We start from the raw sequence: 13,590 nt of genomic DNA, 5'->3' as shown, positions 1-13,590 counted from the left end.
GTACACTGTGCACTTAATCAGGTGCACCACTGCCTGGCCCCTGAGTAGTTAGGGTTTGTTTTGTTTTGTTTTGTTTTGTTTTGTTTTGTTTTGTTTTGTTTTGCCTCCAGGATTATTGCTGGGGCTGGACTATGAATCCACTGCTCCTGGCAGCTTTTTTCCATAGTTGTTGCTGTTGCTGTTACTGTTATTGTTGGATAAGACAGAGAGAAATTGAGAGAGATGAGGAAGGCAGAGAAAGAGAAAGATAGACACCTGCAGACCCACTTTATCACTTGTGAGGTAACCCCATTGCTGTGGGGAGCCACGGGTTCGAACCTGGATCTTTACTATGGTCCTCGTGCATCACACTATATGTGCTTTGCCTGGTGCGTTACTGCCCAGCCCCAGCCCCTGAGTAGTTATTCTTTTAAGTTAGGAAGCATGTCTACATTATTCCTCTTCTTACATTTTTATTTTATTTTATTTATTTTAATGGGAGATACAGAGAGATAGACACGGAATAAGGCCAAATCACTGTTCTTCTCAGGTTTATAGTCGTGCTAGAGATTGAACCTGGGACTTTTAGAACCTCGAGTATGAAAGTCATTATATTCTCCTCAGCCTTGATTTTTTAAAATTTATTTATTTTTTATCTGTTCATGAGAGAAACAGAGCATCAGTATGGCACATGAGCTACCAGGAATTCAATATATGACTTCATGCTTGAGTGTCCATCACTTTATCCCTTGCACCACCACCTTCTTGTTTTGGTTTTTACAGAAGTTACTTGGGTGGAGGAGATAGCATATTGGTTATTCAAAAAGACTCTCATACCTGAGGCTTCAAGGTCCCAGCTTCAGTCCCAGCACTACTATAAGCCAGAGCTGAGCAGTGCTCTGGAAGAAGAAGATGAAGAAGAAGAAGAAGAAAAACAAAAGAAAGTTACTGATGGATGTTCCTATTTTGTTTTAGGTACATACTTACGTCAACACGACAGGTGTGCAAGAAGAACGGAAAAGCCGCACAAGTGTGCATGTCCCATTGGAGGCAAGGATTTCTAATGCTGAGAGCAACACACCAAAAGAAGAGCCTAGTAGTATTGAAGACAGGGACCCCCAGATTCTTCTTGAACCCGAAGGAGTCAAATTTGTCTTAGGACCAACCCCTGTTCAAAAGCAGTTAATGGAAAAAGAGAAACTGGAGCAACTTGGAAAAGATCCAGTGAGCGGAAGTGGTGCAAATAACACAGAATGGGACACTGGATATGACAGTGATGAGCGGAGAGACACACCCTCTGTTACCAAACTGGTGTATGAAAATATCAATGGGCTATCTATCTCTAGTGCCTCAGGGGTCAGGAGAGGTCGTCTGACATCCACTAGTACCTCAGATACCCAGAATATCAACAACTCAGCTCAGAGAAGAACTGCATTATTAAACTATGAAAACTTACCATCTTTGCCTCCTGTTTGGGAAGCTCGCAAACTAAGTAAGGACGAAGATGACAACTTAGGACCAAAGACCCCATCTCTAAATGGCTACCATAACAACCTAGACCCGATGCATAATTATGTAAATACAGAGAATGTAACAGTGCCGGCAAGTGCTCACAAAATAGAATATTCGAGGCGTCGGGACTGCACACCCACTGTCTTTAACTTTGATATCAGACGCCCAAGTTTAGAACACAGGCAGCTCAATTACATACAGGTTGACTTGGAAGGCGGCAGCGATTCCGACAACCCTCAGACTCCAAAAACGCCAACCACTCCCCTTCCACAAACCCCTACCAGGCGCACAGAGCTGTATGCTGTGATAGACATCGAGAGAACTGCTGCTATGTCCAATTTGCAGAAAGCACTGCCTCGAGATGATGGTACATCTAGAAAAACTAGACATAACAGTACTGATCTGCCCATGTGAGCCTGGGAAGCATTGCATTGTGTGCACCTTTGTGAAGTTTTTAAAAATGAAGATGCCAAGTGCTTCATTTTCATTTCTAAACACTAACTCCTTTTATATAGACTGATTAAAAAAAATGTGTTTTTTTTTCCCCCCAGACTATTTCATGTGTTTCTTTAAAGGGAATTAATGTAGAGCAGGTACTCATTACAGAACACTAATTTCATTGTATTCTAATCATTGTACAGCAGCATTCCCATTTTCACAGTGCCTATTTAAAATTAAAGTGAATGACATGCTGAGTTGAAGTGAATACATGCTGGTTGATTTTGATCAATATTCTGGACTTTTGCATATGACTTCATTCTAAGGTCACAGTTGGCATATAAAACATTCTGTAAGGCCTCCTGATAAAAATGTGCGTTGCTAATAGCTAACTCTAAGCCTGGAAAGTAATCTTTGTAGATTCACTATTCATTGTATACGGCCTCCAGCATGTAACATGAGGAATCCTTTATTCCATTAATTACAGGCTTTTTGACTTGAGCCAAACCATATTTAAAGTAAATAGAAGTACCACTCCTGACATACTAGTCAATATCTTTGCCTTCAGCAGTCCTATAAAGTCTTATATCCATGAATATCGTTTGCTGTTGGTGGGTTGAAAGGCAGGAAGGAGACAGATTTTCTGCTTACTCATCTCATGATGTCATTTGAAAGGCATGCCTAGAGAATGGTAATCAGAATTATAGCAGGCTCAAGAAATCAGTCTCAGGTCACTTTACCCAAAAACATTTGAAAATTTGAACCAGGATCTCTGGGAATTTTTTTCCCCCTCCCTATAGATCCTTAGCAGTAACATTGTTTTTGGAGGCATTTGTGCCATTAGGTGTTTCCATTTACTTTCAGTTTGGTGTTTGGGTTGTCACATTTTGTTGTTTGATGTCTTTTTTCGGTTGAAAATGTTTTGAGTTTGTATATAGTTTTGAAATTGGATTATGTGTTCATTGTCGTTTAGTTTGCCTTTTTGTCAGATTGTGGTTTCGAAGGTTCATTTGGAACTTACTGTTATTCTATAACAGGGTTGCCCTTGTCCAGTATTTATTTATATGCTGTTTACTTTTCAAGTTGATAAAAAAAAAAAAAAAGCCTTCTCTCTCATTTAAATTCCACTTTGTCCATAAATGATCTCTTTAGCAGCTGGAGAAAAGAAAAATTAATAAAAAAAAAAAAAAAAAAAAAAGGAATCTACTTTTAACACATAAAGTTCCCAGAAGGTTCTGTGCTTTCTCTGTGGGCACTCTTCCCCAGCACTTTAGCAGGGATTCCCTCAGTCACATGGCTGGCTGCAGTTGTACTCTGCCCACTGTACTGCTCCTCGGCTCTGCTGTTCTTTTACTCATAGCTGGATCTTTGATTATTCTTCAGTTTCAATAGAAAGATAGTATTGTTGCCAGCATAGCAGGTACAGTGGAAATGTTGTAGCAATTAAATTGTGTCAAAGTTTTGGATTTAGAATGAATTGAAGTTATATAAACTGATGATAGTCCATGTCTTAACTCTGAAAATCAAGAATGTTCCAGTTTCCCAAACTCTACAGAAGACAAGAAGAGATAGGATGGAGTAAAGGTTGAGTAACCTTATAAAATATTTTACTGTTTTCTCTAAATATGAGGAAAGTAGATGTCATGATCTGGATTGACCAGATGTTACCAAGATTAATTTAGCATGAAAAGTTTCAGTCATATAGCATCCAATAGCCAACCTAATTATAGGACAGTAAACAGATTAGCAGAATAATAGGGTGGGACCATTATAAAGAAAACAAATCATGAAAGATGTCTTTATTATTTTCAGTGCCATTGGTTTATGTGCATAGCAGATTTTTTTTTTCCTGTGAACTTGGTGCTTACTGTTCTCTAAAGAGAACTTTGGTATAGATGTGCAGTTTCTATTTTTAGTATATTGTCCCATTTACACTTTCTTCTGAGTAGATTGCTAATTGTGCCAAATTTATGTAATGATTTTTGTAATGTGGAGTAAAAATTGTGATGGAACACATGGTTTTCTCTGAGACAAGCAGTCAAAACAGAACACTAACCTCCAAATGAAAGGGCTGACCTATTTATTCATTTTGGAGATTATTCTGTTTTCCTTACCTTTCTTATTTCCCCCTCCAGATTCTAATAGTTTTTTGTTGTTGTTGTTGTTGTTGTTGTTTTTAAGATAACTCCAACATGTTCATTACAGCTCATGCTTTAAATACTATATGCTTTAAAAACAAAAACGGGACCAATTTGTCTGCTAAGAATTTGAATTTAGGTACTATGATTGTTAGGAAGATGTGTGCAACTGGTGTTAATTTCTAGATGGTTTTTCTGGAAATCCCTGTATTCCTACAACACAAAAGGTAATGTAGAATACTACTTGTCTTTTACAGTAGTCTAGTAATGGGCATTAAGCTCTATCCTGGAAGGATGTACCTATTATTAGGTGCATTTTAGATTGAGCTTGTTTATTGGCATATAATGTGTGGCCATATACTTCAGATATTCTGAAACACACCCAATTTTAGGTATTCTATTTGTTCATAGACCTTGTGATCCCTTTTTTGTTTGTTTGTTTTTTGTTTTGGGGATTAGAACTGTTGCTCATCTCTTTTCCCCCAAATGGAATTCTTTTTTGATCCATTAGAGCCTAACAGCTTTTATCCCAGACCAGGGTTGGAAACTGATATGGGTATTATCTGTTGTTTTTTTTCTTAAATGTTTTATTTCCCAGTTTCATCTTCCTTTAAAAATGAAAATATGGTGCCTTCCCTCCCTCCAGGAAGATTGGCAAATAGTTCCTTTTATTTACTGCTGCTGTGGAGTGATGAGATATGCACTTTACTCTTGAAGACTCAGCAAAAAAAAAAACCTTTTCACTTCCCAGTATATCCAGAATAGATGACATTGGGGACCTATGAAAATTTGCCAAGCAGTCTTTGTTTTTATAGATATTAATGCTGACCCTACAGTTCATTGTTGTAAGTTGAACTAGTATTTGTTTACCCATCCCCATTAAAAAAAAATCTGTGGCACAACATATAAAAATGTACCTCAATGATGTTCTATTAAAAATGGGACAGGGGCCTTAGGTTTTCATAATTTCCCAATAATGTGCCACCACATTTTGCCTCAAGGTATAAAGTTTAACAAGTTAAAGTACTTCCCACATCCCTTTGTGTTGTCTCTAAACCATAATGCCCAAGTGTTTTGTGCAATGTGTAGTGTGTATATGTAAATATACATTATATACCCTTGAAACAAACATGCCACCAGAGAATAATTCAGAAGTAACTGATGTATTGATATCACATTCATATTTCTGATATGTGAGGTATATGGTACTAATTACCTTTCCCCTAATGTTTGCCAAATTTGAATAAAGGCATTGGTACGAAATTATAGAATGTACAGACCACGTTCTTGGTTTGAAAAATTGGCATACTTTCTGACATACCACAGTATACTCTACCCAAACCAGCACCCTATCTTTTCTGTTCTGTTTATCCCTATTCCTCTTTCCTGCTTCCTCATTTTTGGGGGGTATGATTAATTCTTTTGTAGCATCATTACAATTGCAATTTTATGACAATTGGACAATAGCATGGAAATGAACTGGTATTAATAGTACAGTAGTCACCAGTGTGCCACATTTGCATTAGTAAATGCAAAATATATGTTTTATAAAGGACAAATTTTGTGTTGTTTTTATTTTCATTACATTGTATAATATATTAATGTAAGATTATTGTCTGTCCTAATTTGCATTATAAATGTTTTTTTTCCTACATAAAGGCATAAATATAGCAACTTTGTATAAAGGTAGCTTATTAGATTTTTAATTTTTTTCTTTTATAAAAAATTGTCTTAACAGTGGGACTACCATTGCCAAATTGTATATGAAATATAAATTTTACCCCCTGAGGTTAATTTCTTTCATAAACATTCCATATTTCTCTAATAAAAGACATAAGTGATACTGTACTATGCATCAATCGTATTTTAATGCTGTTTCCTATCAGCATTTTAAAATTTGGGTTGCATCTTCAATATAGGCAAAATTTACCACTGTTGATTAAAGCCTTGTTGTATATGTAACAACATCTTTTGCCTTCTACCCCTTCCCACCTTTTGTTTCTATTTCTCCCTACCAGTGCCAACATCATACATTTTGTAGCATGGCAATAAAAATGCAACTTTATACTGAGGCGAGTGTGGCTTTCTGGAGGAAATGGAGATGGGAGGATTGTCCTCTAGTGTTTTTGCATCCCGACTCTTGGCCATACAAGCCATGTCTCCATGCATGAAAAAGTTAATCTCATATATAATGGAAACATGCTTCCATTATAAGGACGAGTGTCAATGTGCTTTTAAGTTTAGTGTGTGTGTGTATGTGTGTGTGTGTGTGTGTGTGTGTGTGTGTGTGTGTGTGTGTGTTTTAATAACAAATAACAAGTTTTATCATCTTTGGAAAAGTTAGAGTTCTTGAAGTACAATCAAACCTCTATTAACTGGAGTACTTAAATAATAAGCTAATTGAATTTACTTCAACAAGGGCTAAGTTTTAAAAAATATTTATTGTTGAATACTAGTATGCTGTCCTAAAATTATATGTAAAATATGGTTTAATCATAGATGATGCAGAATCTTTCAATGCCTTACTGTTGTCATTCTGGCATAGATTTCCATAGTGAGGTGCTCACATTGATACTGGAACCTGAGTTGAGTATACACTGACCATAAGCATTCATGAAAAACTGCTTTGTTGAGTAAAAATCCGATCGGAGTTCTTATGGTTACTTTCCCCTTATTGCTGAAAGTAGATTGCAATAAAACCCCAATAAAATGTTGGTTGGCTACTTATTCAAAGGTTTACTGTATTTATATTTCATACATTCTTTGAAACTCTGGAAGAGGTTTTCTTTCTTAGTCTCATTTCAGTGCCTCCCTTTGCAAGGTGGATATGTGAGTCATTAAGTTTCACCAGTGTGAAATGAAATGGTGAATGCTTGACAGCTTCACACAGTTTTATCTGCATGGCCATTCAAACTAGTAATTCTGAACTCTGGGACTCCCAATTCTGTGTTGTTACTGAGTGACACAGCAGAATGTATTTGGGTCTAGTTCAAGATGATGGAGATCATTTAAACAGTGAATGGGGACTGGGGAGAGAGCATAGTGGTTCTGCAAAAGCCTTTCAAGCCTGAGGCTCTGAGGTCTCAGGTTCAATCCCCAGCACCGCCATAAACCAGAACTGAGCAGTGTTCTGGTCTCTCTCTCTCTCTCTCTCTCTCTCTCTATCTTTCCCTCTGTATCTACTCTTTCTCATTTAAGTAAGTAAAAATACATAAATAAAAGAAAACAAAATAATGAATGGGGCCCAGGCAGTACACATCACAGTGCACAAGGACTTGGTTTCAAACCCCTGCAGGGGGAAGGGAAAGGAAAGCTGATTTGTGAGTGGTAAAGCAGGGCTGCAGATGACTCTCTGTTTCCCTCTCTTTCTCCTCTATCCATTCTATCCTCTATCAATTTCTCTCTCTATCCAATAATAAATAAATAATACTTAAAAAAAGAAAAAAAAAAAAACAGTGACTGGGACAGGCACACAAATGATTGAGTACCAGATACCATGGAACACCGAAATCAGTTAAAGAACTGCATCTTCGTGATCTGGGAGGTGGCGCAGTGGATAAAGCATTGGATTCTCAACCATGTGGTCCCGAGTTCGATCCTCGGCAGCACATGTACCACAGTGATGTCTGGTTCGTTTCTCCTATCCTTCTCATGAATAAATAAATAAGTTCTTGAAAGAAAACAAAGAACTGCATCTTGGAAAACTTGAGTTTGCAAAAATTAAAACCTTGAATTATGTTTTTTATTCCTTTGAATTGCTTTGGATGGGGGCATACCAGGTTAAGTGCACATAGTGTGAATCTCTGAAGACAGTAACTAAATGTTCTTATTTAATGATTGAGTACAATAAGGCCCTATGCTAGCAATGTAAATAGTAATCTTTGCAAAAAAAAAAATGTGGTTTAGAATAGCCCCTTTCAAAGTCACTAGTCCCCCACCTGCAGGGGGAAAGCTTTGTGAGTGGTGAAGCAGGGTTGCAGGTGTCTCTCTGCCTCTCTCCTTCTCTGTCACCCCCTACCTTCTTGATTTTTGGCTGTTATTTCTATCCAATAAATGAAGATAATTTTTAAAAATAGCTCTTGGTTGAGCACACACGTTACAATGCTCAAGGAACTGGGTTCAAGACCCCAGTCCCTACCTGCAGGGGGAAAGCTCCATGAATGATGAAGCAGAGCTGCAGGTGTCTCTCGGTCTCTCTCCTTTGTCTCCCCATTCCTCTTGATTTGTGGCTGCTTCTATTCAATAAGTAAATAAAGATAATAAAAATTAAAATAGCTCTTAAAGATTACATATGAGAGGGGCTGGATGGTGGCACACCTGGTTGAGTGTACATGTTACATAGTACAAGGACTTGGGTTTGAGCCCCTGGTCCCCAATAAATAAAGATAATATATATATAAAATGAAATGGGGAGTCAGGCAGTAACGCAGTGGGTTAAGCGCATGTGGCGCAAAGCGCAAGGACCAGTTAGGATCCCGGTTCAAGCCCCGGCTCCTCATCTGCAGGGGAGTCACTTCACAGGCGGTGAAGCAGGTCTGCAGGTGTCTGTCTTCCTCTCTATCTCCCCCTTCTCTCTCAATTTGTCTCTATCCAATAACAAATAAATGAATAAATAAAAATTAAAAAAAGGAAATGTAAAAACAAACATATTACATATGAGAGGGTGGAGTGTAGATAACATAATGGTTACAGACTCTCATACCTCAGGCTCCAAAGCCCCAGGTTCAATCCCCCACACCACCATAACAAAATTATGGGTAATAGTGCTCTGAAAGCACAGAATATTCAAGGATCTACTTATTAAAGCACATTGGAGAACAGTGAACTGCTTGAATGTGCTTCTACATGGAGTCAGTATAAATGGAATAATCAAATGCAGGTTACAGAGGCAAAGATGACTGGTAAGTCTAATACCATAAACAGTACAATCTTTAATGATGGGACTTTTCCTGAAATGGTTGAGTAACTGTCCATAAGATTCCACAGTAAATTGCAATTTGTCCTCAATTTATACCTTATTGGCACGCCTGGAAATTTTCTATGACTCCCCTGCAGGTGGGGAGGCGGGGGCTCAAACCCGGGTCCTTACCCAGTCGTCTCGGTTTGCACCACGCGCGCTTAACCCGCTGCGCTACCGCCCGACTCCCCCTTTTTTTTTTTTAAGATAGAGAAAGGCAGAGAAAATGAAAAAGACCATATCCCTGGCACAAAGCGCAAGAACCAGTATAAGGAACCCTGTTCAAGGCCACGGCTCCCCACCTGCAGGAGAGTCGCTTCACAGGTGGTGAAGCAAGTCTGCAAGTGTCTATCTTTCTCTCCCCCTCTCTTTTCCCCTCCTCTCTCCATTTCTCTCTGTCCTATCCAACAAGGGCAACAAAAGGGAATAAATAATTAATAAAAAAATAAATGTAAAAAAAATGACTATATCCCTGATGTTTCCTTCAGTGTGGTGGGCTTGAACTTGGGTCAGGCATATGGTAAAGCTATTTCAACTCACCATGTATTTTTTTGAGAACTTTTTCCCCGTAGACCTGCCAATGTCAGCATCACAGCTATTGAGAACCACTGGATCCAGAAGCAAAAAATAAATAGACTCAATAACAGGAATCCACATCACCTTAAGCAATGCATTGCTTCCATACTGGTAAATTCTTTTAATGGAAACTTGGGATTCTGGTTACTATAGAGCACTTCAAGAAGTAGAAAGTACTTCCACTTGCATTTCATTACCTTAAAGATGATTTGACCATAAGACCAGAATGTCTTATTTCCATTGATAAACTTTACCAAGTGCCATAATTGCGATGTCTGGGCACTACAACGTTTTCGACTTCACTACTAGATTAGGAGTTTAGATGGCCCTGTGGTCTGGCCCTGATTCTGACGTCTTTTCCAGGTATTCCAAATATTCTTGAGAAATCTTCCAGTTGTTGCCTCAAATAGTTTTTTCACTAACTGACATGTCTTTTTTAAAAATTCATTTATTATATAGAGACAGGGAGAAACTGAGATGGAAGTGGGAGAAACGGAGAAATATACATACCTGCAGCATTGCTTTACTACCTGTGATGCTTAGCCATGCGAGAGAGGACCAGGAGCTTTAACCCGCGTGCATGGTAGCATATGTGCTCAACTATTAGCAACACTCACATATGCATGGAGTATGATGCCATGCCCAGCTCCAAATGATATGTTTTCACTCTTACCCCACAGTTATTTTCAGTCATCAGTTAATAGTAAGCTGTGATGGTTTTCTAGCTCTGCATCTAAACAAAAACACCCAATCCAGGTTATGATGCTTACAAAGACATTTTTGAAAGACTAAGATACAATGATAATTATATATTTATATTATATAATTACATATGTTATATATGTTATATAACTATATACATATATATGAAAAGTTAAGTTCTTTTCATAACTTTTTTTTTTAAATAAGATTTTATTTATTCATGAGAAAGACAGAAGAGAAAGAACCAGACATCATTTTGGTACATAAGTTGCCAGGGACTGAACTCGAGACCTCATGCTTCAGAGTCCAATGCTTTATCCACTGTGCCACCTCCCAGACCACAATAATAACTTATATTAAAAAACTAAAAAGCTGGGAGTCGGGCGGTAGCTCAGCGGGTTAAGTGCACATGGTGCAAAGCACAAGAACCAGCATAAAGATCCCTGTTTGAGCCCCCGGCTCCCCACCTGCTGGGGAGTCACTTTGCAAGTGGTGAAGCAGGTCTGCAGGTGTCTATCTTTCTCTCCCCCTCTGTCTTCCCCTCCTCTCTCCATTTTTGTCTGTCCTATCCAACAACGACATCAGCAACAACAATAATAACAATAATAATAAAACGAGCAACAAAAGGGAATAAATAAAAATTTTAAAAAAGAAAAAACACTATTAAAAAATAAAAACCCTATGGTTTGGAAGATGGTCCTGAGTTCGTCTGACCTCTGGCATCACATGTGCCAGACTAATGCTGTCGTGAAAAACAAACAAACCTAATGTAGGCTGCACCCTAGCCTAAACATCTATTATCTCTCTTTTTCACACAAGGAAATTGCAGAAAGAATTAATGGAACCTGAAGCAGAACAATGAACAACAGCCAACAAAAACAATACACAAAGTCAATTTTTAAAATTTTTTTTACAAAGTCAGTTCTTACTGGGGCTAGGTGGTAGTGCACTTGGTTGAGGGGTCAGGGTGACATAGCAGTAAAAACAGCCACCATGGGGCCTGGTGGTGGTGCATCTAGTTGAGCGCACATATTACAATGCGCAATGACCCAAGTTTGAGCCCCCTGTCCCCACCTGCAGGGGGAAAGCTTTGCGAGTGGTGAAGACCTGCAGGTGTCTTGTCTGTCTCTCTCCTTTTCTATCACCCCTTCCCTCTTGATTTCTGGCTGTCTATCCAATTAGTAAAAGATTAAAAAAAAAAAAACAGCTACCATAAATTCATGAAGCTTTGGGTTGGATTCCTACCACCACATGAAAGCAATGAGGAAAAATCAATGGATGGTGGGTTGGCACTTCTCTCTCTCTCTCTCTCTTTCTCTTTCTCAATAGGAAACAAAAAAGTTGGGCCTGGGTGGTGATTCAGTGTACATGTGTGAGATCCAGGGTTCTGTGTCTAGCACCATATAAGAGAGTTTAAAAAGGTTTTGGGAGATAGCATAATGGCTATGCAAAATGACTTTCATGCCTGCTGAAGCTTTGAGGTCTTCAGCACCACAAAAGCAATCTCCTTCTGAAATGAATTTCTTCCCTTTCTCTCTCTCCCTTCCTTCTTTCCTTCCTGCTTTCCTTTCTTATATAGTGATAGAGAAATATAGACAGCGAGGGAGAGAGACACCACAGCACTGAAGCTGGTGGGGGCTGGACTTGGACCTGGGTGGCACACATGGCAAAGCAGTGCCCTATACAAGCGAGTTATTTTAAAATGGATTTCAATTACCTGATTTAAAGAGCTTATGGAAACCATCCTCAAATTATAAAATTATAGAAGTGGAGGAGTCTTAATTTAAACCTATGCAGTTTGTCTTTAGAAGCTGAACATTTTAACTCCTGGGGTATAAGAGAGAGAGAGATACCAAAACAGGTTACAAAAAAAAAAAAAAAAAAGAAAGAAAGAAAGAAAGAAAGAGAGAAAGAAAAGAAAAGGTTGAAAACACATAGAAGAGAGAACAAATTGTCCTGAGTTCCCTCATAGGGGTTTTCCTAGCTACCTCTGACCTCACTTAGCTCTACAGATGGTAGGGCCCACCTCCCAGCCTCTAACCAAAAGCACCTCCTACTCCCACTGTTTTGAAGCCCAGCAGAGGGAGCTTGGTTTCTTCAATACCCACTGTGTCAGGCTTGCCTGCCAGAAGACATCACAGTATTCATAGGTAAGATTATGCCCACAATGAAAACAGCTGTTTTCAATGTTGTGTAGGTATCTTTTTTGTTTTTTAAAAATATTTTATTGGGAGTCGGGCGGTAGTACAGTGGGTTAAGCGCACATGGCGCAAACACAAGAACCACCATAAGGATCCCGGTTCGAGCCCCCGGCTCCCCACCTGCAGGGGAGTCGCCTCACAGGCGGTGAAGCAGGTCTGCAGGTGTCTATCTTTCTCTCCCCCTCTCTGTCTTCCCCTCCTCTCTCCATTTCTCTCTGTCATATCCAACAACACCAATAACAACAACAATAACTACAACAATAAGACAACAAGGGTAACAAAAGGGAATGAATAAATAAATATTTTAAAAATATATATTTTTTATTTATTAGAGACAGAAATTGAGGAGAGGGAGATAGGGAAAGAGACAGAGAGACAACTACAAGCCCTGTTTCACCACTTGTGAAGCTTTGCTCCTGCAGGTGGGGGGGACCAGGAGCTTGAATGAACCTGGGTCCCTGTGCACCGCCTGGCCCATTGTGCAGGTATGTTTGCATCTCGTTATTATGAGTCTTCATATTACAAAGTCTGACTTCAGTTCCTCTCCTGAAAGGAAGAGAATGTTTTCTCCATAAAGAACACATAAGTCTTGGGACTCTTTTAAAAATATTTATTTATTTATTTATTTATTTATTTATTTATTTATTTATTTATTTATGTTGGATAGAGACAGAAATTGAGAAGGGAGGGAGGGAGGAAATTGACACCTGCGGCACTGCTTCACCTGCAGGTTGGCGCCAGGAGCTTGAACCTGGGTCCTACTGCACTGTAACAAACTATTAATAACAAATAAAATATTACCAGTTCCCCTTTCCCAAATAACAAATAAAAATTAAAAAGAATTTAAGAAAAATGAGACGTGTGGGGCTAGAGCAGCTCCGTTGCTATGGCAACCTTGAGGGAGCGGTGTCTCCTTTGTTCTCTGGCGGTTCTGCGCACAAACCTCCAGGCCCCAGATCCCAATGTCAGATCCCTCCGCGTCTGGGTCCCCAACTGGCAGTACCGGCAGGGGGCGGGACATGAGCTGAGGCCCCGCCTCTCCAGTGTGACGGACCGCTTTTCCACCCCTGGAACCCAAAGAGGCAGC

General features: G+C 39.1%; 1 protein-coding gene across 4 annotated transcripts in view; it reads left to right on the top strand.

The window, feature by feature from the left end:
* Window positions 1-6,794, top strand: part of FRS2 (fibroblast growth factor receptor substrate 2) — a 108,780-nt gene extending 101,986 nt beyond the window's left edge. For all 4 annotated transcript variants that reach the window (XM_060194956.1, XM_060194958.1, XM_060194957.1 and 1 more), the window contains exon 8: window positions 955-6,794. In XM_060194956.1, the coding sequence (XP_060050939.1) occupies window positions 955-1,905 (951 nt within the window). In that variant the 3' untranslated portion in view covers window positions 1,906-6,794. The remainder of the gene's footprint in view (window positions 1-954) is intronic.
* The last annotated feature ends 6,796 nt before the right edge of the window (window positions 6,795-13,590 follow it).

The sequence above is a fragment of the Erinaceus europaeus genome, chromosome 7 (assembly GCF_950295315.1).
Source record: "Erinaceus europaeus chromosome 7, mEriEur2.1, whole genome shotgun sequence".
Classification (NCBI taxonomy): Eukaryota; Metazoa; Chordata; class Mammalia; order Eulipotyphla; family Erinaceidae; genus Erinaceus; species Erinaceus europaeus.
Note: the sequence above shows the minus strand (reverse complement) of the source record. Positions and strands in the feature narration are given on the sequence as shown.